The 24,136-nt window shown below is 38.7% G+C and overlaps 1 protein-coding gene across 2 annotated transcripts in view; it reads right to left on the bottom strand.

The window, feature by feature from the left end:
* The window catches only part of SCFD2 (sec1 family domain containing 2), a 318,375-nt gene extending 296,490 nt beyond the window's left edge, over positions 1-21,885 (bottom strand). Inside the window, exons 1-2 of one of the 2 annotated variants that reach the window (XM_028507539.2) lie at positions 20,915-21,885; positions 16,331-16,499 (exon numbers count right to left, since the gene is read on the bottom strand). In XM_028507539.2, coding sequence (XP_028363340.1) covers positions 16,331-16,499; positions 20,915-21,752 — 1,007 coding nt within the window. In that variant the 5' untranslated portion in view covers positions 21,753-21,885. The remainder of the gene's footprint in view (positions 1-16,330; positions 16,500-20,914) is intronic. The other variant, XM_036020503.1, reaches the window with a different exon arrangement.
* Between the last annotated feature and the right edge of the window lie 2,251 nt (positions 21,886-24,136).

Below are 24,136 nucleotides of genomic sequence, written 5' to 3' on the forward strand. Positions count from 1 at the left end.
TTTATAGAGGCTCTGAGAAGCAAAGTCATCTTTTCACTTTACCCCTTCTGTCATTCCACCCCATGAAGAAGGGTCATTTCAAAATCAGTAGAAGCTATTATTCTTTACTGATTCTAGACTCTCTTCACAATGGGTGACACCATTGTGTCTATACACATAGATGTGTGAAGTTCCAAAGATATTAAATTGGGAAAACTTGATTTGTTAAAATGATTATAGACTTGTATTATTCACTAGTTTTTGGTTGGGTTTTGGTTCAGGTGGAATATGAATTTTATGATGTTCCTATCATTTATCATCTTAATATTTTGTTAAGGTATATATATATTTTGTTAAGGTATTTTGTACAATCTCCCTTGGCATCTTGGAAATATAAAACACTCTAAAGTATTATTGGGGATACAACTTTGAGGAAATAAGAATATACAATAAAAGCAATTTGGTCACAATCTGTTTGGGGGCAGAAAAGAGAATTGCTTTTGAAGTCACATTTGCACAGCAGGCACACTATTTTCACTTATGATGAGGATGAGGTAGAGCTTCTCATAAAGCTAAATTAATCAATTTAAAGTGCTTTCAGTGTTGTAAGATAATTTTCTATGACTGTTATGTGGCAAAACTAGGGGGTCTCACTTGACTAATAAAAAGGAGCTTTATGTTGTTGCTTAATGTCTCTGCTCCATGAAATGCAAAAATCTGGGAACCATTTCTCAAGGCTGCAGACCTAAGAAACAGAGTAAAAAAAGAATCTTCATGTTTCCTTCTAAACTTTGTAGCCAAAATTACTCTATCAGTAGAGGAGACAGTAATTCAAATAAAAACCTTGCTCTCAGTTTTGTCAAGTACAACAAGTACATGTCTGGAATGTCCTCCAGAAGGAACAGCAAAGTGAGGAAAGTCCCAGACAACTATCATTCACATTTAACCTCCTGGGGGAGCACCCTATGTCCTGATAAATGTCATCGATACTGTTTTGAAATGTATCCAGGATTTGTTGTGTAGGAATGGTAGGACATGCACAAATGAAAATGACCATCATGAAGAAAGAAGTTTTTATATTCACAGATTCCTAAAAAATAAACAGGTTACATGAGGAAGAACCAGGGTTGGTCAAGAGGCAGAGGAAGTGAGGGGAAATCATGGGTCTTTGTTGCAGCTTTCATGGGAATGAATGAATGAGGCAAGGTAAGCAGGCTAAGGAGGCTTAGGATTGGCTAGTTATTCATTTTAGTGTTCTAAAGGCACTAAGCGGGCAATTGAACTATTTTTATCTCATTGATTCTTACAATAAGTGTCAGGCATTATTATAATCCAGATTTTAGATTAGAAGACTGAGGTTCAGAGAGCCTAAGAAACAGTAAGACTTCAGTATCAAAACTATTTGTCAGTACCCTGGTGTGGCTCAGAGGATTAAGCACCAGCCTGTGAACCAAAGGGTCACCAGTTTGATTCCCTATCACGGCACATGCCTGGGTTGCAGTCCAGGTCCCCAATAGGGGATGCACGAGAGGCAACTACACATTGATGTTTCTCTCCTTCTCTTTCTGTCTCCCTTCCCCTCTCTCTAAAAATAAATAAAATATTTAAAAACAATAAGCACTGAAAAATTCAGTAAAAAAAAACTATATGTCAAAGAGTATTGTTTAAGCTAGTCCACTTACTTTCAGAATACTGGAGGTAGAATACATGATGGCCAATTCTCCCCCAAATCCATCCTGAATGAACTAAAGAAAGAAGACACCAAGATATGAGATAGCCTATGAGAAAATAGCAAACCATGACAAAGCTGAGCTTATGCCAAGTATGCTGGAATGACTCAGTATTTGAGTATCTATCAATGCAATTTGCCACATTAAGAGATGAAAAGAGAAAAACATTTGATCTTCTTAATAGACTCAGGAAAGACATTTCACAGATTTTAGCACCCCACTCATGATTTCAGAAAACAAAACAAAACAATCCTTAGTAAATTAGGAACAGAAGAGAAACTTCTTTAAACCAATAAAGCTATCTACAAAAAGCCTACAGTGAACATCATTTTAAATGGGAAAACATTAGAAATATTCCCTTTAAAATCAGAAATAAGACAAGGACAGACACTATTCCCACTCCTATTCAGCACCACATGCAAGCAAGAAAGAGAAAGTTTCCTCACATCCCTGGAAGATGTGCAGTCTTGCTATCAGTTTTGTCAAGTACAACAAAATAAACAGAAACAGATCCATAGATATAGAGAACAAGCTGGTGGTTGCCAAAGGGTAGGAGGACGGGGGACCGGGATAAAAAGAAATTCTGATTCACCCAGAGTCACCACATGGATTTAGTTTGCTCGTCCATACCCAATGGCTAGGAGATGCTCGGTGGTGTTCAAGGGGCCACAGGCGTCCTAATGTATATATGCACTTCGCAGAGCTGGAAATATGAGAAGCAAAAACTAATAGAAGTGAAAGAAAAAATGGACAAATTCACAATTATAATCGGAGATTTCATCACCCTTCTTCCAATATTTGATAGAAATACTAGACCAAATCAACAAGAATAGAAAAGAACTCAACAACACCATCAACCAACAAAATATAATCAACACTTAATAGAACACTCCACCCAACAAAAGCATTATACAATTCTTTTCAAGTGCCTGTGGAACATATATCAAGATAGACCTTAAACTGGGCTATAAGAAAAACCTCAATAAATTTGAAATAATGAAATCATATGGAGTGTATTCTCCAATCATGATGGAAACAAACTAAAAAAAAAATAACAGAAATGTAACATGAGAAGTCTCCAAATACTTGAAAATTAAACATCACACTTCTAAATAATCCATCAGTCAAAAGAAAGTCCCAAGGAAGATCATAAAATAAATGAAAAATAATCAAAATAAAAATACAACATATAGAACTTATGGGATAGACCTAAAACAATGCTGAGAGAAAATTTTACAGCACTACATGAATACATTTAGTATTAAAAAAAGAAAAAATTTCAAGCCAACTGTCTGAACTCTCACCTCAACAAACTAGAAAAAGAGCAAAACTATAAACAAAAAACAATACAAAAAAATCATTGAAACATAAAATTGTTTTCTTTGAAAAAAATCAATAAATTGACAAATTTTGAGCAAGACTGAAAAAAAAAACAGAATACAAAAAATACCAGTATCAGGAATGAAACAAGATTTCAATACAGAATCTACATATATCAACAGGATAACAAGAAAATAGTAGGAACAACTCTACATACATACATTTGAGAGCTCCTCAAAAAACATTACCACAATTCATCCATATTGAAATAGTTAATATGATTAGTCTTGTAACTATTGAGGAAGTTAAATTTATAATTTAAAACATCCCAAATAGAAATTTTCAGTCCCAGATGGTTTTACTACAGAATTCTACCAAAGATTTAAGAATTGTTACCATGTATACCCACTCTTTTCCAGAAAATAAGAGAAGCAAACCCATCTCAATTCATTTTATAAAGTTAATATTACCATAATACAAAAACCAAAGATAACACACACAAAAAAACCTATAAACCAATATCCCTCATGAATGTGGATACAGAAATCTTTAACAAAATATTAGCAAATAGAACACCCAACATATTAGCAAATAGAATTCAAAATACATAAAAAGAGTCATACATGATAACCAAGTGGAATTTATTCAGGAATACAAGGCTAATTGAATATTTTAAAATCCATCAGTATAATCCACCATTTTAACAAGCTAAAAAAAAATCTACATGATCATATATCCATTGATGAAGAAAAGGTTTTAGCAAAATTTAACACCCATTCATGATAAAAGCTCTCAGAGAAATAGAACTAGAGGATACCTTATTAATAAATAAAGAGCATCTTTAACAAACCAATCAATCTACAGTTAGCATTATTATTAATGGTTAAAGACTGAATGTCTTCCTCCTAAGATTGGGAACAAGGCTAGGATGTTTGTTCTCACCATTCTTATTCAACAAATACTAGAAGATCTAGCCAGAGCAATAAGGCTAAAAAAAAAAGGAAATACAAGACACACAGCTCTTAAGTAAATAAATAAAATAGACCTTACTTGCAGATGATATAATTATCTTCATCAAAAATTCTAAGGAATTAATAGCTAAACACCTAGAACTAATAACTAAATTCATCAAGGTTGCAGTGTACAAGATAAACATACAAAAATCAACTGTATTTCTATATACTATCAATGAGCATGTGGACACAAATAGTAAAACTGCAATGATATTTATGATCACTCAAAAACATGAAATAATGTAACAAACAAGTACAGGACCTGTATGCTGTATGTACAAAACACTGATTAAAAAAAACATCAAAAATAATCTAAGTAGGGACATATTGAGTTCATGGGTGCAAGACTCACAGTAAAGACGCCAATGCTTCCCAAAGTGGTAAGTTTAATACAATTTCTATCAAAATCCCAGTAATATTTTTGTAGATATAGATTGTTCTAAATTTTATACAGAAAGGCAAAGGGACTGTATAAAAATAATTGTTAAAAAGAAGTTAAAATGGAGGAATCAGTCTATGTGAGCCCAAGACTTTCTGCATAACTATAACAAAAAATCAAGACTGAGTGTTGTTGACGGTGTGACAGACCTACAGACCAGAGGAACAGAATGTGGAACCCAGAAACAAATCCAGACCAATAGGTTTTTGTTGAAGGTGCTGAAGTGATTCAATGGAGAAAAAATAAATGGTAGGGGAGCAATTGGGCATGCACAGGAAAAATAAAAGACCTCAACATGTCTTACACCTATCAAAAAAATTAACTCAAAATGCATCACAGACTTCAAAGTGAAACATAAAATTATAAAACTTTTAGAAAGAAAATCATTTAAAAAATCTTCAGAATATAGGGTTAGGTAGATAGAGTTTTTCAATAATCTTAAAACAATCCATAAAAGAAAAAAATGATAATCAAACTTCACCGTATTTAAAGACTTTTCCTTTGTGCAAAGACCCTGTTAAGAAGATGAAAAGACAAGCTACACATTAGAAGATATGGAGAGACATTTTATCTAAGAGAATATTTATATGGAAAATAGGTACAGGAAAATATGTTCAACGTCATTAGCCATTGGGGAAATGCAAATTAACACAAGTTATCTTTTTTCTTTTAAGATTTTATTTGTTTATTTTTAGAGAGAGGGGAAGGGAGAGAGAAAGAAAGGGAGAGAAACATCAGTCGGTTGCCTCTCATATGCACCTTGACTAGGACCAAACCCGCGACCTAGGCCTGTGTCCCTACCAGGCTTTGAACCCACCATAAACGCCCAAGTGAACCACACCAGTCATGGCACCACAAGCTGTCATTGAACTAGTTGTTTCCGTAAGCTAGGATGTTCTAGCACCTGATCCAGCTTCACTGAGGTCTTTGTTTGAAAGACATATCCTCAAAAAGGCTTTTTCTACTTCCTACGTGTACCTTTTCACCACCCCACATCCTCAGTCACTCATTTGTTTTTTTTTTTGTTTTTGCAGTAAAGACCCAGGGCATTGGAAGACCTCCATGAGTCCTCACAGAGCATTTCCCCTTCCTTCCTTCCTTCCTTCCTTCCTTCCTTCCTTCCTTCCTTCCTTCCTTCCAATTATTTTATTGTTGTTCAAGTACAGTTGTCTGCATTTCCCCACCACCATGCCCCCCATCCCAGCCATCTCCCTTCCCTGATTCCACCCCCTTGGTTTTGTCCACATGTCCTTCATAGTTGTTCCTGAAAACCCTTCCCCCTTCCCCCCATTATCCCCTTCCACCTCCACTGGGTTACTGACAGTTTGTTCTTCCTTTCAATTCTCAGTCACTCTTGATTCCCTTACCTTTTATTTGCTTCACAGCACCTATCCCTGGCTGACATGACATATTCATATGTTTACCTGTTTGCTGTCTGTCTCCCCCATTAGAACAAGTTCCATGAGGGCAAAGATCTTGTCCTCATCAAAGGCCTGTCACAGAGTAGTCAATTAATATATTTTTTGGATAAGTTATAACACACATTTATATACTCAAAGGTTTGCTTTCATAACTACCACCATGGCATTTTACTCAAGTTGACTTCCAGGATTTCAGACCTCCCCTGCCTCGGGTCCCCAAAATGCTTTCTTTTAATGCTAAAACCATTGCCTTATTCTTAGTTCTTACTTTACCCCCTTCCAGCTCTGCTAGAAGGACACCTACCACTACTCTGCTGATCCCTGCCACCCCAGTAGCAGTCATTATCCCAGTATGACACTGTTATTAGAAGGAAAAGTAAAAGGAAGAAAATGGGCCTGCGGGCGAAAATACCAGCAGGTGTTCAAAGGCAGGAGCTGTAGTCGAAGCTGTGGGATGGGCAATCCTGGTGTGCTGGTCAATACACTCTGGTCTAGATAACATAAGATTCAGAAGCACCCCCAAAAGGATGTTGTTGGTTAACTCACCAGGAGTTAAATTTTTGGACTTGCTGACTTTTGCTCAGCAGTAAACACCAACCTAATTAGGAACTTGTCACTCAAATGTAATGAGTCTTCCCATTTCTCCTTTTCCAGTTAGCTAACTTCAGAGGGTTCTTGGCTTTGTTTAAAGGAACCATACTTTCCATTTAAATTATGGGTCCCAAAGCCACAGTGACCCAGAGTTCAGTCTTCTGACAACACAGACCACAAACCATTTAAAATTTTTCAATGTGAAAAAGATTCTGGGGGTTGCCGGCACATTCCTTCCCTAACACCATGACAGAGCTGCAATACATGAGCAATTATAGAACAAGAATTTCTACCATCAAACATTCTTTTCTTAATGTGCATTTTAATTTTTTGAAAACTATTAACCATTAAACATAATTCTTTATTTAAAAATATAGCAGATGTCTCCAACATACTGAATTATTTAACTATTTCTTAGTGAACACTTATCTCCTCATTTTCAGAAAAGAACCCTGCTTTACTTCTTTCCACAAATTACTCATTAATTCTGTTTTCTAAACCTGTAACTGAGACCAGATGATGTTTAGCATATCTCAAAAAAAAGTTAAATACAGCAAGCTGTATGCTGAGAAGAGGTAAGCCTTTCTTCTACTCAACTTGCAATTTTGTATTGAAAAGTTAAAAAAAAAAGAAGTCAATTTTTTCCAGGAGGTCCAAGTGGGGAAGGGGAGATGCCCATGGATGGTACTGAGAGCAAGATCATTCCTAATGCTGCTGTGTGCCATGGCACACCCTCCTCTGTGCTGGCTCCGCCCCTCAAAGCCAACGCTGAATAGACAGTCCCTGAATGTGTCCATCCAAGTTCAGTAATTCTACTTGTTGGTAAGTTTCAAATGAAAGTAATACCTCTGATTCTGCTCTAAGAAAAATTACCTTTCTTCCCTCTGAAAATGTTATTTCTTTAATAGTAACATTTAATTGATATTTGAAAATTAAAAAAGTAGAAAAATTTATCATTATTTAGAGGCAATTTAAGAATTTTTGACTTTGAGGGTCCAGTTAATGATTCTATATACACTGTTATCAGGATAGTTAACAGTGTGAAAGGTATCAAAAATTGGCTCATACATGTTTAGGTGGAAACTACTGCTGGATTTGTCTCTTAGCTGTGAGATCTACTCTGTTTATTGCACTTCTCTGTAGTCTTGGATAAAAACATTCCCACCTCTAACATAAAAACTAACAAGAAAACTAAACTTAAAATACTGTTTTTTTTATAAACCAGGGTCCCCACAATTTATAAATTTATTGATTTACTTATCCCATTCTTCAGCTAAACACATGCCATAGAGTTGCTATTGTACAATACACCACAGAAATCCTAGAGGAAAACATACGCAGGAAAATCTCATATATCCCACACGGCAATATTTTCACCGATGTGTCCCCTACAGCAAGGGATATAAAGGAAAGAAGAAACAAATGGGACTTCATCAAATCAAAAAGCTTCCGCACGGCTAAAGAAAACATCAGCAAAATGAAAATGGAACCAACTGTATGGGAAAATATATTTGCCAATGATACCTTGGACAAGGGTTTGATCTCCAAAATATATAAAGAAATCACACAACTCCACACCAGGAAGATAAACAATCCAATTAAAAAATGGGCTCCACACACATATGAAAGAATGCTCAACATCACTGGCCATCAGAGAGATGCAAATTAAAACCGCAGTCAGATACCACTTCACATCAGTCAGAATGGCCATCGTAAAAAAAATCAACAAACAACAAGTGCTGGCGAGGTTGTGGAGAAAAGAGAACCCTAGTACACTGTTTGTGGGAATGCAGACTGGTGCAACCACTGTGGAAAACAGTATGGAATTTCCTCAAAAAACTAAAAAAAGAACTGCATTTTGACCCAGCGATTCCACTGCTGGGATTATACCTTAAGAACCCCGAAACACCAATTCAAAAGAACCTACCCACTCCAATGTTCATAGCAGCACAATTGACAACACCCAAGTGCTGGCAGCAACCTAAGTGCCCATCAGTAAATGAGTGGATCAAAAAGCTATGGTACATTTACACAGTGGAATTCTATGCAGCAGAAAGAAAGAAGGAGATCCTACCCTTCACAACAGCACGGATGGAACTGGAGAGCATTATGCTAAGTGAAATAAGCCAGGTGGTGAGGGACAAATACCATATGATCTCACCCGTGAGTGGAACCTTTTCAACAAAACAAACAAGCAAACAAAACAGAACCAGAGACAGGGAAATAAAGAAAAATCTGACAGTGATTAGAGAAGGAGAAGGGGAATAACAGGATAAAAAAGAGGAAGGGTCAAGTCGAGAAACATGTACAAAGGACCCACAGACAAAGCCAACAGAGGGTGGGGGGAAGGATGGAATTTTGGTGGGGGCGGGCAGAGCAGGGAAGAACAATGGGGAAAAATGTTACTCAACTGTAAATAAACAACAATAAAAAAATTAAAATAAAATAAAATGAAAGAAAAAAGAAATGTGCCTTGGAATTAAAAACTAACTTTTTAAAAACCAAGCTTACAGGTACAAAGAATAGATTGGTGGTTGGCAGAAGTGAAGGGGGTGGTGAGAGAAATGAGTGAAAGAAGTCAAAAGGTCAAACTTTGTTATAAAATAAATAAGTATCAGGCATATAAGGTACAGCATGGTGACTGTAGTTAATAATACTGTATTACATATTTGAAAGTCACTAGAGAGTAAATGTTAAAAGTTCTTATCACAAGAAAAGAATTTGTAACTATGTATGATGACAGACGTTACCTAGACTTATTGTGGCGATCATTTTGCAATCTATACAATATCACATCACTATGTTGTTTTGATATTGTAACATCTGAAACTAATGAAATGGTTCATATTGTTCCTCAACAAAAATGAGCAAAAAAAAAGAAAGAAAAAAATTTAAAAATAATAGCCTGATTCAATCACCTAGGGAAAGTTTGGTTAGGGCAGGTTATTTAAGTCTCTTTCAACTTCTATAAAAGTAAATAAAGAATAAGATATAGTTTGTAAAGTTGCTTTTTAGAATTAGTGAAATAATGCATTTTAAAACATCTAGCATAATGTCTGACAAAATTCAAGCACTCATTATTATCTTCCTCCCTTCTCACTGACCTAGACAATGAGGTACATTTGAGGAAAAGCACATAGGAAATTCCTATTCTGCAGGAGTTAACGGAAAAAATGAGATATATACAGAGTCTGGCAGAAGTAAGGCCTGCTTGAGTGTGGTTGGTAGGGTAATAATATGGGTGTAATAATTTATACTTTTAATAATTTATGTCATATGGTGTGCTTGAGTATGATATTGTTATGTTACAGAATTACATGCTTATGATTTTGTAATAAAATATTTTATAATACAGAAGAGGAGTTATTTGTGCCGGATCCTGTATCCATCTATATATACATGAAAAGCCTTAAGGAGCTTTAGTGCTACAATGAAGTTCATAAGGCTTTTCATCCATTTATATAATCATTTTTATACGTGGCCTCAAATCTAATAAGATTTATTCAATCATGTAATCATTCTTTTATTCAGTTTACTAGAACTTATTAAGAGTTCCAGCCCTGGCTGGAGTAGCTCAGTGGATTGAGTGCGGGCTGCGAACCAAAGTGTTGCAGGTTCGATTCCCAGTCAGGGTACATGCCTGGGTTGCAGGCCACGACCCCCAGCAACCACACATTGGTCTCTCTCTCTCTCTCTCTCTCTCTCTCTCTCGTCTCTCTCTCTCTCTCTCTCCCTCCCTCTTTAAAAATAAATAAATAAAAAATTTTTTAAAAAAAAGAATTCCAAACACAGTTACTACCTTCAAGAAATTTATACCCTAGTAGGGGAGACAGACATGTAACAGATAATTACAATGTAGTGTTTTGGCATTTTGATAGAAGTTTTAAAGGCAAGAAGGGTTCACTGGGGAAGAAAGACAATGTCAAGGGGAAAAGATTTGTACAAGCTCCAACAAGACAGCAACTTTCCTTCCTGGCAGCACAGAATCCTATCTTAAGCTAGCCTAAGATAGAAAAAGTGTTTTTATTTAAATCTAATTTCTATTTATTTTTTAATAGGAAATACAGTCACTTGATTGAAAAGCCTATACATACAGACTGATACATGTAGTAAGACATTTCCCACCTTCTTCCATATTTATTCACTTTACTAACTTCTCAGTATGCCCCCAGCTACCCACCACCCCTCTCCAGAGGCAGCCAGTGTCAGCAGTTCCTTATATACTTTTCTGGTATATTTAATGCAAATGTGAATATATATCTCCCCTCTTTACAAACAGGTATACTGCACCTTGCTTTTTTCACTTGAAGTATGTTACCAAGCTCATTGCTTATCAGTATGTAAACTTCTTCATTCTTCATTCTATTTTAATAGCTGAATATTATTCTGTCATATGAATGTACCACAATTTAGTGAACTGATAGTAAAGTTATTTCCAGTCTTGCTATTACAAATGCTGTAGCGATTAATGAATTTAATATACCATTCCATGTGGATGCAAAATACATCTATAAAATAAAATCCTAAAGTAGGATTGCTGAATCAATTTTGCTATATTTTGCTAACCCAATGAGAATATTTCAAATATTCAATAGTTAGAACCTATATGTTCCCAAACTAACCTCACCAACACTCTGCTTTAGCTTCACCCTCTCTTAGTCCAGCAACCTCACCTCACTCACGGACCCTACCTCACAGCACGCGTCACCATACATCCCTTCAGCAAGTGTCTCTTAAGCACCAGGTACTGTTCTAGGCACTGGGGCACAGCAGTGAATAAAACAGACAAGTACCCTTCCTCTCACGGAACTCTCTAGCAGGGAATTCTTGCAATCGCTTTCTAGGAGGAGAGACAAATATATAAAATAAGTACATTTGAAAGTGATAAGTGCTAAGGAGAAAAAAATAGTGAAGGGAAATATGAAATGCTAAGATGGACAGGAAAGGATGAAGGAGAAAATGTAGGGCAAGTGTGCATCTGTGGGAAGAATGATCTAGGCAGAGGAAACACCAAAAGCAAAAGCCCTGTGTCAGGACAGCAAGGGCCCTGTCAGGGGAAAAGCAAGAAGTCCAGTGTGGTTGCAAAGGAGTGAGTAAGGAAGAGAGAACAGAGTTGAGGTCAGTGAGGAACCTGAAAGCCAGCTGGTGCAGGGTCTTGTAAGTCACTGTAAGGTCTTTGCCTTTCACTGTGAAGCATATGGGGCACTATGGAAGGAGAAGTGGGCCCTGGACAAAGCAGAGCCAGCAGTACCACAGGTACTGAGTTAGGCCTGAGTCAGAGGCACCAAGCACAGACGCAGTAAATGCAGGTGGGGCATCAGGCTAAGGGTGCTGAAGGAATTGAAAGAGTAATAGGCTACGGGAAAATGGGAGGAAAGGGTTTTCAGGAACATGTATGAAGGACACATGGACCAAACCAAAGGGGGATAGGATCAAGGGTGGGAAGTGGGGATGGCTGGGGTGGGGGGAAGTGGTGGGAGGATAATGAAGACAACTGTACTTGAACAACAGTAAAAAAAATGTGAAAAAAAATTTAAAAAAATTTTTTTAAAAAAGAGTGATAGGTTACAGAGAATAGAGATGAGGCAGAGAATGAAATCCACTCCAACAAAAGGAAAACATAAGAACAGAAAAGATTTTGCCTCCCTCCTGAATAAAATACTAAACATAATCCTAGGACCAATGGATAGGGACTGGAAAGCTATGTGATAATACATTTAAGTTATCAACTTCTCATTTGCATTGGCAGTAACTTCAATGGCTATAATTACAAACAGCCGTTTATAAGGTTACATTAGGAAGAGATTTTGGTTTTCAAGGCTGATATCATAGATGGAGACTTGCTTTTTAAAGATTATTCCATTTGCAGGAACATCACTTATTGCCAAGCACCCATCTGTTTTGCATTTTAGTACTAACTTTTTTATCCTCACACTCATTTCCCTGAGAAGTTTCTGGAGCGTTGTATTGGAGACAGCAGTAGTGGTTGTTATTTTGATACAAGTACATGATATGCTAGGAAAGCTGAATTTATTTCTATTTCTCTTTTGAAGAGCAATTAATCAGTGCAATCCCCTCAGTCTTCCAAGCCATTGTAAAAACAAAGATGGTAAAAACTACCATTTTCTCCCAGTTATGGCTTTTTAAGTAAACTTATTGCCATCTTTTTTTTTTTATTTGAGTGGCTGGCATACAAAATTATATTAGTTTCAGGTGTACAACATAGTGACTTGACATTTATATTCCTTACGATGTGACCACCACACTAAATCTAGTCACCATCTGTTCGCCATGCAAAGTTACTACAACCTCATTGACTACATTCCCCTTCACCTTTACACCCGTGCCCTAAACCCCTCCCCTCCGGCAACCAGCAGTTTGCTCTCTGTTTTAGACCTTTATTTGTTTATAATTTTTTCACCGCCTATCTCTTTGTCTTCTGCAGCCTGACTTCTGGTCTCACTATTTCACCAAACCTGCTCTCATCAAACCTTTCTTCCTTATCTGGATCCTTGTAGAATCCATCACTACCTTTGACATTTATGGCCACACTCTCATACTTCAGTGGCACTCAAAGCTCATGATGACACTCACTCATAGTCTGAGAAGAAAAGGCACCTACTGAAAACGAAGAGCAGGAGGGGGAAATGCATATGAATGAACTTAGCTGCGAGTGTTCAGAGGCAGAGGTGAGTCACAGATGGGGCTCAATTCGGAAGAAATTTTATTTTAAGTCCAAGAGCCTTAGAAGTCGTCTAGGCCAAAACCCTCATTTTATAGATGACATAATGAGGTACAGAACACGTGTCGGTTAGGATGCCTTTGGTTACAAGTAATAGAAAACAGCAGCTCGATTTGGCCTAAACAATAAGGACATATACTCCGTGATAGGAGGTCCTGACACAGTATCCCACTGCTGCTCTTCTCTGTGGCTCCCTTGGCCACTCCACCTTCCAAGTGTTAGCTCCCACTTCTGGATGTAGGCAAGATGCTGAGCCATAGCAGCTTCAGGGCTCGCGTCAGAGTCCTGGCAGTTGAGCGGGGAGAATAAGGGTAAGCGCAAAGTGTCTCTTTTCAGAACCAAAGAAACCTGATCAAAAAGCCCCAAGAAGACTCTGTCTTGTCACCTCCCCATGTCTGAAGCAATCACTGGCAAGGGAAATGGGATTGCAAGGCTGGTTTAGTTTAAGCTCAGGACTAAGTATGGGTAAAATGAAGCCTGAGGAGCAAGATTATTTAATAGGCCATAATCAAAATGTTACTTATAGATCTTGATAATTTGTCCTACTACACTTTTCAGAATTCACTTGCTTTTTCTGCTCATTAAAGGTGGATTCTACTCTTATCTCCTTTTGTAAACTTCTCTGGGGAGGGCATGTGTTCTTTTTGTAATGGTTTTAGATGTCTGTGGAAGTGGCATAGGGTAATGGTCAGTGCTGACTTCAGAGCCAGACTGCCTGAGTTCAGACACAGGCCTCAACCCGCCACCTCTGCGCATGTCACCTGAGGTACGTTATTTAATCTCCTTCCTCACCAATAAAAGGGGATGGTAATAGAGCCAACCTCATAGAGATGCTGCACGAATTAAATAAATTACTATATATAAAGTGATCAGAACAATGTCTGTTACACAGTAAGTCCTCTATAAGTGTGTTATCATACTAATGTGCATCTGCTGGTTTTGCCTGCCTAGCATTCCTTCCCCTTATTTTGTCAAATGTTTCAGTTTTCCTTTGAAGAACTACCCCTCTACCACACCATACAATTTTGGCACAATTCTCAGTCAGTATGAATTGCTCCCAGCCTGCACTAGGCAAAGGTGGGGCACAGGGTCCAAATCAGGCCAATCGTGCCTTTACTGCAGACTCTGAGTCTTAAGGAGAATGTCTCAGATAGAAAACAGTTAAAATTCAGTCTCTCTGGTGTCATGGCCTTGAACAGGCTTTTCTCAAGTGTTTGCCTGGACCCCCAGAACTGGTTGTTCTTTCCAAAATCTGATGACCAATTCCTCCTTTGATTCTGTTAGCTATCCAATCTCCTTTAATAGATTCCTTTTTGCTGAAATTGGCCAAAATTGATTTTTGTGTTTCTGTGTAAACATTACGTTAAACAAATAGGCTTCACCAAAGTAAATCATGAAGTAACTTTATTTTCATCTTTCATTGTCTCTTTCTATCTACTCAAAAGCAGTTCTTCTCTGGCCTCTGCATAGAAGTTAAAGCAGCGTTCTGAAGTCAAACATTCTGAGCTCAAATTCTGGCTCCACCTCTTGCTAGCTATGTTGCTTACCATCTCTTTGCCTCAATTTCCTTACCTGTAAAATATGGGAATAATAACACCTATCTCATTTGGTTACTGTTAAACTTTAATGACTTCCCAAGTGTAAAATGCCTAGAAGTGTGCTTGGCACATAGTAAGCCCTAAAAAATGTTACTATTGCTGATGGCAATGGTGGTCCAGTGAGGTTACCTTTCTTCCACATAACTCCTGACCATTCTTGTTTCCATACCTACCCTCACACTAGCCCTCTCTCCTTTTATCAATCCTTCAAGATAGTGATTCAAGTAACACCACTTCCACAAGGCCCACATCGATCTACAAAGACCACACTGACCTGGTGCTTTGTAGGAATTACATAATCTATAGCAGATATGAGACTTGATTTACATCATTTTTAATTGTATCTATATTTAAATAATGACCACCTCAACAAACAAAGTATTCCTTGAAATCAAAAAACATATTTTATGTTCTTTTATGTTCTTCATACTACTTAGTCCAGGGTAAGCTTCACAGGAAGCCCTTAATAATTAACTTTTAAACAGCTATATGTGTGTCCAGTCACAATTCCTTCTGGGTTTATAATGCTGCAAGCCCTTAGGCCTATGTTTTAGTATACATGCTGCTGAGGGGATCTCATGGCCCATCTTTTTACTGCATGTATAAGCTCACTAAAAAGACAGGCTAAAGAATTTTCTGTTTTCTTCCCACACTGGCTCATATACACTGGGGATCCAATAAATATTATTAACTATCGACAAAAGAGTTGAAAACTTCAGGAACTGAAAATTAATTCCAAATATGGTAGGAAATTCCAAATGTATCTGTTACTGTTAATATCTGAAACTATAGTGCTGAAAAGTCCTGTTTTGTGCAAAAACAAAAAAACATAAAGATAAGGGGAACAGATACTCAGACATTTTTCTGATACATTTTTTTCCTCATAGAACTGATGATGAATGACAAAGTAGAGAAGGTACCTATTGTGTTTTTTTTATTGTCATGTTTCTGGAGAAGTGTTCCTTTATTTTTGAAATGCTGCATAACATAAAGTACACCATTTTCATTCTTTAATTTCTCTAAACATGTGAAAAAATGTATATAAAAATAAAAACTTTTCCCATTAATGCCCAGAGCATACCATTTACATATACGCAGATGGCACTGTTTTACAGCTAAGTGGGTAGTTTGTTTTAATCACATGGAAAAGTCAGTGAAAGGAGAAACTGAGTAAGCCTAGACTCAAGTCCATGTGAATTGAGACTTCATGTCTGTGACATGAAGATGCATAATTTGACTCTGCTGACCCTGGGAACCAGTTTATATTACACCTAAATGACACCTCTATAAAATTCTACTCTTGTTGGCTTATTGTTATTTAATGGATATGATTATTTGGGTTAAGGAAAAAAAAAACACTTTTTATTCTAAACGCTATCCACTGTAAATTTTCAACCAGACCAGCTCTTCATTGTTTTTCTTTCTATGGAACACTCTAGAAGAGAAAGAAAATGGAAGAGAGAGAAGGGTGAGAGGACAAAAATTTACATATCCTACCTGGATTGTGCAAGACAGCCCGGTGCAACCATACTCTGGTTCTCCTCTTCGTTCTGCAGCGCGGTGAGCTCTACCATGTTCACCATCACATCACTGTTGTGGCCAGGAAGCTGGGGAAGCACTGAAATGATCTTCTCTACCAAGTTGTCGCCGTGATGTCCCACTGCTCCTGTTTCAGCAGACAGAAATATGAACTCACAAAATGGGAGGGAAAATAAGCTGAATTCATGTTCTATAATGGCCCTTCTGTCAAGAATAACAAATGTTTGGCAGGTTCTCTCTGGAACACCCATGCCTTTCTTCCCTCTCCAGCGTGCATCTTTACTTTTCTCTCCTAAACCCTAAAGGTCCACTTGAGACCTGCAACAAGAGAAGTGGCAGGCAGCAGCCACATGTCCCAGACTTACCCCCCTGAACCTGTCTCCAAGACCCCTTTTTCTCTAACTTTCCAGTAAACTAAAAGCAGCCCCACCTTGGCTCACTTCTGCACTGTGACTTAGCTACTTGTCAGTGAATTCAGGTAGTGCAGTGTGGGTCACTTCTTTCCCACAACCCTTCTAGAGAGCCAAAGCAGCCCCGCCTAGGCTCTCTCCTGTTGCTTCTTCTACCCTAAGCCCTTCCTTTGTTTCACTGTCCCCAGCTTTAATAAACATACTGTCAAAAAAAAAAGAACAACAAACATTTTTAGTTTCTGTTACAAAATCAATAACACAAACCTAGCACGTTGTCCTCTGTAGCACTAGTCAAGCTCAAAATTACCTAGTAGACCCACGCCTTGAGTGCTGGATTAATGCTCCATGAGTACAGACACTGTGTCTGCTCTTGTCACTACTATATTCCCAGCACCTAGTACAGTGCCTACTGATATGGTAGGTATGAATAAATAAATTATCTGCATATAGTCAGCCAGGTAAACAGATCCTGAAATTTTAGAGCCAAGCTTTGTTTTACTGATGATGATCATAAGACAAAGAAGGGCTTACAGACCTAATAAAGAATAGCAAATCTCCACTCTGCTAGACCCATATCTTCATAATGGCAACTGGTTATCTAGTTCACCCTATATCTACCATATCTGGCAGGCAACTTAGCAGCTAGTAGGTTCTCACTAAATATGTGTGCTTAATAAAGGAAAGAATAAATGAATGAAGAGTAACAGTTTGCAACAACAGAGGTATTTACAGGGTGCTTTCTGTGTACCAGGGACTGTTCAAAGTGCTTTAGATGTATTAACTTTTTAAATTACAAATGAATTAATGAACTCAAATTGAAATTCAAGACCAACAACACAGTTTAATACTTTTCCCATAAAACCAGGTTATCTTTCCAAAAGCCACCATTGCCTGAAAGACCTCATTCCAAAAATGGATGGGACTTGACACATTTACTTGTTTTGATCCCACCTACTTCAAATCAATTAACATTTGCTTCCTAATGTCTCTCTAGCTCTCTCTCCGTGTTGCTTCTTCCCATGTCATATTATTTGGACAGAAGAACTAGGTAGGAAAAAAACAAACCAGGAATTTAAGGAATCATCAACATGACTATCATAATCTTTATCACAATAGCTAATATTAACTGAGAGCTTATGATGTACCAGCTATTAAGTTCCATACATTTATTATCCACTTAATTCCTACAATTCTAATAGGTAGGTATTATTATGTGCATTTACAGAATGGAAGTTTCAGTTTAAGTAACTTGCTCAAGATTACACAACTTGTATATTACCACACAAGAACTCAAATTCAGGAGGCAGATAATTCCAAAAATGATACTCTATATTTTTTAAAAACCAGGCTCATAAAACTGACTTAAGACAAAGCCAGCATGAGTGCTTCTAAGGCAACTTCAGATGTTAAATAAAAGCGTTTTCACACTGGTAGACCATTCATTGATTAGGCCTGGAAGAAACCACATCTACTTCCAGCCAAGATGGAGGCGTAGGCAGACACACTGTGCCTCCGCACACAACCAAAAGAAGGACAACAACAATTTAAAAACAAAAAGTAACCAGAACTGACAGAAAATCAAACTGTATGGAAGTCCAACAACCAGAGGGTTAAAGAAGAAATATTCATCCAGACCGGTAGGAGTGGCAGAGTCAGGCAGCCAGGCAGAGAGGATTCCCAGCAAGGCTGCGGCTGGAGGACAGGGACAGACAAGGTGGCAGCTGGTGGAGCGGGCAGTCCCACATTCGTGTGCAGATAGACTAGGAGGAACAACTGAGGAGCAAGACAGACCTCTCATCCCAGGGTCCAGTGTGAGGAAATAAAGCCTCCGGCCTCAGATTGAAAACACAGGTGAGGATTGAGGCAACAGCAGGAGGAACTCCCAGCCTCACAAGAGAGTTTGTTGGAAAGACCCACAGGGTCCTAGAATGTTACACAAACCCACCCACCCAGGAGTCAGCACCAGAAGGGCCAAATTTGCTTGTGGGTAGTTAGAGAGGCGCCTGAAAACCACCAGAGAGCAGAGCAAGAGCCACTGTTCCCTTTCGGGCCCCTCTCCACATACAACATCACCACACAGCAATGTGGGTGGCCCTGTCCTGGTGAACACCTAAGGCTCCGCCCCTTACTACATAACAGGTGCACCAAGACAAAAAAAATGGCCCAAATGAAAGAACAGATCAAAGCTCCAGAAAAAATACAACTAAGCAACAAAGAGATAGCCAGCCTATCAGATGCACAGTTCAAAACACTGGTATTCAGGATGCTCACAGAATTGGTTGAGTATGGTTGCAAATTAGATGAAAAATTAAGGCTATGCTAAGTGAAATGAAGAAAAATGTACAGGGAACCATCAGTGACGAGAAGGAAACTAGGACTTAAATCAATGGTGTGGACCAGAAGGAAGAAAGAAACATTCAACCAGAAAAGAATGAAGAAACAAGCATTCAAAAAAATGAGGAGAGTCTTAGGAACCTCCAGGACATCTTTGAATGTTCCAGCATCTGAGTCATAGGGGTACCAGAAGGAGAAGAGGAAGAACAACAAATTGAAAACTTATTTGAACAAATAATGAAGGAGAACTTCCCCAATCTGGCAAAGGAAATAGACTTCCAGGAAGTCCAGGAAGCTCAGAGAGTCCTGAAGAAGTTGGACTCAAGGAGGAACACACCAAGGCACATCATAGTTATATTACCCAAGATTAAAGATAAGGAGAGAATTTTAGAAGCAGCAAGAGAAAAAGAGATACTTACCTACAAAGGAATTCCCATAAGACTGTCAGCTAATTTCTCAAAAGAGACCTTACAGGCAAGAAGGGGCTGGAAAGAAGTATTCCAAGTCATGAAAGGCAAGGACCTACATCCAAATTTACTCTATCCAGCAAAGCTTTCATTTAGAATGGAAGGGCAGATAAAGTGCTTCCCAGATAAGGTCAAGTTAAAGGAGTTCATCATCACTAAACCCTTATTATATGAAATGTGAAAGGGACTTATCTAAGAAAAAGAAGATTAAAAATATGAACAGTAAAATGATAGCAAACTCAGTTATTAACAACCACACCTAAAACAAAAACAAACTATATAAGCAAACAGCTAGAACAGGTTCCTCACAGAAATGGAGATCACATAGAGGGTTATCATCAGGGGAGATAGCGGGGGAGAAGTTACAGAGAATAAGTAGCATAAATGGTAGGTAGAAAATAAACGGGGGGAGGTTAAAAATAGTATAGGAAATGTAGAAGCCAAAGAACTTATACGTACGACTTGTGGACATGAACTAAAGTGGGGGAATGTGGGTGGGAGGGGGTGTGCAGGATAGAGGGGAATAAAGTGGGGAAATGGGACAACTGTAATAGCATAATCAATAAAATATATTTTATATATATATATATGAAAGCTAGTCTTATACAGATATGTAATTGGACAAGGGAAGGTTATTTTATCTTTAAACTAAGACTGGAATGAAGAAAGTACATTATTAATACTCACTTAAAGAAACCCAAAATTCAGCTAATTCTCTGTGATAATTTCATGTTTGTTGTACAATTTCCTTCCACTTGTATCTTGTGCTTGGTGCAGTTGTTTTTTAACAAGGCAGTGCACATTGAAGTTGTATTTACCCTTTACAACAGAGATTTTCAAACTTTTTCATCTCATGGCACATATAAACTTATTACTAAAATTCTGCAGCACACTAAAAAATACATCTTGCGAATCTGCCAAAAATGGGTGTGATTTTGATCATTCACATGGAACCACTATTGCTGTGTTGGCCATTGTCATTTTTTAATTTGACAATCTAATGGTCAGTGCCCCTGACTAAATAGTCAGGTATTGCAGGTTTTTAAAATTCTTGTGGCATATTAGTATGCCTCTTGCAACACACCAGCGTGCCACAGCACAATGGTTGACAATCACCGCATTACGGAATTTAACAAATTCATTGAAATTGCTAAATTTGCTTGTCTGTATCTACCTCGAATTCTGTGAGATCAGAGGCTATGTCCATCTAGTTCATCTTTGTATCCTCAACCTGACATACAGGAAGGGGTCAATAAAAGATATGCCGAATCAGTGAAAGTCCCAGAACCTTGGAGAGTGGTTATGAACACCTGCACGGCAATCCCATTTACCTGCGAGATCCAGAGTTCTGTCCACAAAGACCACTGAGGCCCTGCCTGCAGAAGTCTTCCTCCTGTTCTTGGCGGGAGCATAATTGGCCAGATCTGCTGCAATGATCCGACTGAAAGGACCTACAGCAAAGCACTCCTCCCGTACTCCTAAATGCTCACACAGAGAACTGAGGCCCGACACCAAACACCTGATCTGCAGTAGCAGTTCAGGGGGCAGGGCAGAGGCATCCACTTCACCCAGGCTCCCCAGCCTTCTCTTGTCCAGTCGGGCACTATTAAGAAGATGCACATCCTGGGGTAGCAGTGGGAAAAGGGAAGCAAAGGCTGGAGTCAAGGCAAGGTGGGGAGCAGCAGGGGCTAGCAACAACGGGATGTGCAGCACCTCGGCGGTGTAGTTCATGTTGCCCATCCACTCACACAGCTTCTCCTCCAGTTGTTCGAACACCGGCTGCTGCCCCTCCAGCTCAGCAGCTGCCGCCGCTGACACATGATTAGCGGTGAGGTGGACAGCGTGGTTCACGGCTGTGACCACCACACAATACTGGAAGTGACTGCGGCAGATGATGTTCCGTAGAATCTCCACCGTTCGGCCTTTCAGTAGGGAGCTCAGCACAAACACCGCCTTGGGCTGCTGAGCTCCGCCACCAACTGCCTCGGGCTCGAACTCCCGCAGATGACATGCAGGACCCCCCACCGCCTCCAAGAGTCGGGTGGATCCGCAGCCCCAGTGCAGGCTCTCGGCGCAGGAGGCGTCCAGGTAGACCAGAGCCCGTTTCACTTTGGTAAGCACCTGGTCCCAGCCCTGCTGGGTAAAAGACTGTACTCCCGGGGCGCTCATAGTCGGGGATTCGCAGGTTCAAGCACTGAAGTGCAAGAACTTTGCTCAGAACACACAGCTTCCGGGAACTGGGCTCGCTAAGACTTTGACAGTCAACACAGTACACGCGGAGTCGCGTCTTACTCGTCCAGAGGCTGCGCACGGTGATGACGTTAATGGATCGTGATTGGCTTGCTGAAATCCACTCTAGGAAGAATCCCGAGCGCTGTGAAGAAATGGGCGGAGCTCCGGGGCCCGGGAATTCCTGGAAAGTTCTGAAAGACTGGAAGAGTCTTCGTAGCAATAACTGAACTGTCTTCTTTTCCTCTCCCTGTCTGCCCAGATAACTTTTCCGTGCTCCTGAGAAGACAAAGTTTGAGACTTCCTTAGACATGAGCACATCTGTAAAAGTACAGCCACTTTCTCCATCTAAACTCAAAGATATCCTAAGATAAAACCACCTATTGTAATGTTTCGTAGTTTACAGGTTGTTGTCACACATTCTATTTCACGCAGGTCTCATAGCTAACCTACTGGTCTCGTTTTCACTTCCTCCATCTTCCCTCCCTCATCGCATTATCAGTAAACCTTAGTCTACTTCAAAAATCTTAGAATCCAGACCCTTCTCCTCATCCTTACTCTCACTGTCTTAATCCACCATCATCACTCACGTAGGCAATTGCAATGATCCCCCCTCATTTCCCAGCTTTTCATCTCCTCATCTTGAAATTCAGTTGTTTTCATAATAAGCTAAACTGGTCCTACCATATTCCTGCTTAAAAGCCTCTCCTGGCCCAATTCCCTACAAGATACAGGCAGACTCCTTGAAATGGAACCCAAATTCTTCGTGATTTCCTGGTTTCTCTCCAGCCACTCCCAGCCTGGAGCATTATATACCTACACAAGGTAGTCAACAGATTGAGCCCAGAAAATTTCATGGGCTCAATTCATCAAATTAGTATTTATTAAGCACTCGTCAAGCATTATCATTGTACTAGATTCTAAAGATACAATAATTAGTAAAATACATTCCCTGATCCATGAAGAATTTACGTTTGGCAAACTCCTAATAAAAATAATCATTATAATGTTACCTTCCATGTGAGGATGTTCCTAAGTCACCACTATTGTTATCTTCTTGTCCTCCAACTTAGCCCCCCAATACAAAACATCCAGTCAATACCTCTGCTAAGTGCTTCTTATATCATGTGGTGAGTTTCAACATATCTGTTTTCTTTAACATATCTATCTGGTAGATTGTGCACTAGAAGCCCAGTATCCCCAACACTAGAACATAACAAATATTCAATAAATGTCTGTTGAATAATGTTCAATTTATATCCATATAATAAGTAATATAATCAACCAACTTTTAATGAACTTGCACAATATTCCAGACACCGTGCTGGACATTGATGTTATAAAAAGAAATAAACCACAGCCTTGCCTTCAAAAAGAGTCTGATTTAAAAGAACCCATACATGTAAAGCAAGTAAAATAAAATGTTACAGAAATGATTAGTTTTTTTAATGTGCAAGTATTACAAAGGAGGAAAAATAAATTCTGACTGGGTGGAGTAAAAAAGGAGGTGCTCAGAAATTTCATATAGGAAATGAGTTTTGAGTTGCATTCACAGACAACCAGGTGTTCACCAGGTGGACAGGATGGGGAGGGGAATTCCTGGCAGTTCAGGCAGAAAGTGTAGCATGGACAAAGTCATGAAACCATACATGTTCTTTGGAATCACAAACAGTTTAGTATAGCTGGAGTGTGTCATATAAAGAGAGACTCAAAAAGAAATAGGAGCTAGCAACTGGAAAAGAAGGGACTAGATCAGGGTGAGTCTTATTTTTTATTCTACGTATTAGCAACTGGGGATGACTTTTAAAGTATTTTTAGGAGTGGAAATAATTTGTTCACGTCTGGAGTTAAGAAAAAATTCTAGTAAAGGCATAGACAATGATATAAAAATTCTGGTAAAGACATGGACAATCATTTAAGACACGCAGTAAGATTTTTGAACAGGAGGAACTGTTAGGAAACAGCCACAGCAATCAATCACCTGAGAGTAGATAAGGGACCAGTGTATCCCAGTAAAGGTGATACACACTGAGGGCTGTTTAAAGAAATCTTAGAGAGGGCCAAAAACCTGGTGACTGGATTTACAACAAGAGTGAAGTAGAGGGAAAATTTCTGATTAATGCCCACTTAAGTGGCAGTCGCTGAGATTTGAAAAATCAAAAGACAACCATTTTGGGGAATAAATGTACTGAGTTCAGTTGGGACATGTTTTAGTTTATTTGTCTGCTGTTCTAATTGTGACAAAACACATGTAACATAAATTCACCATCTTAACCATTTTTAAGTGTACAATTCAATAGTGTTAAGTATTTTCACATTGCTAT

Source organism: Phyllostomus discolor, chromosome 1, assembly GCF_004126475.2.
Source record: "Phyllostomus discolor isolate MPI-MPIP mPhyDis1 chromosome 1, mPhyDis1.pri.v3, whole genome shotgun sequence".
NCBI classification, from domain to species: domain Eukaryota; kingdom Metazoa; phylum Chordata; class Mammalia; order Chiroptera; family Phyllostomidae; genus Phyllostomus; species Phyllostomus discolor.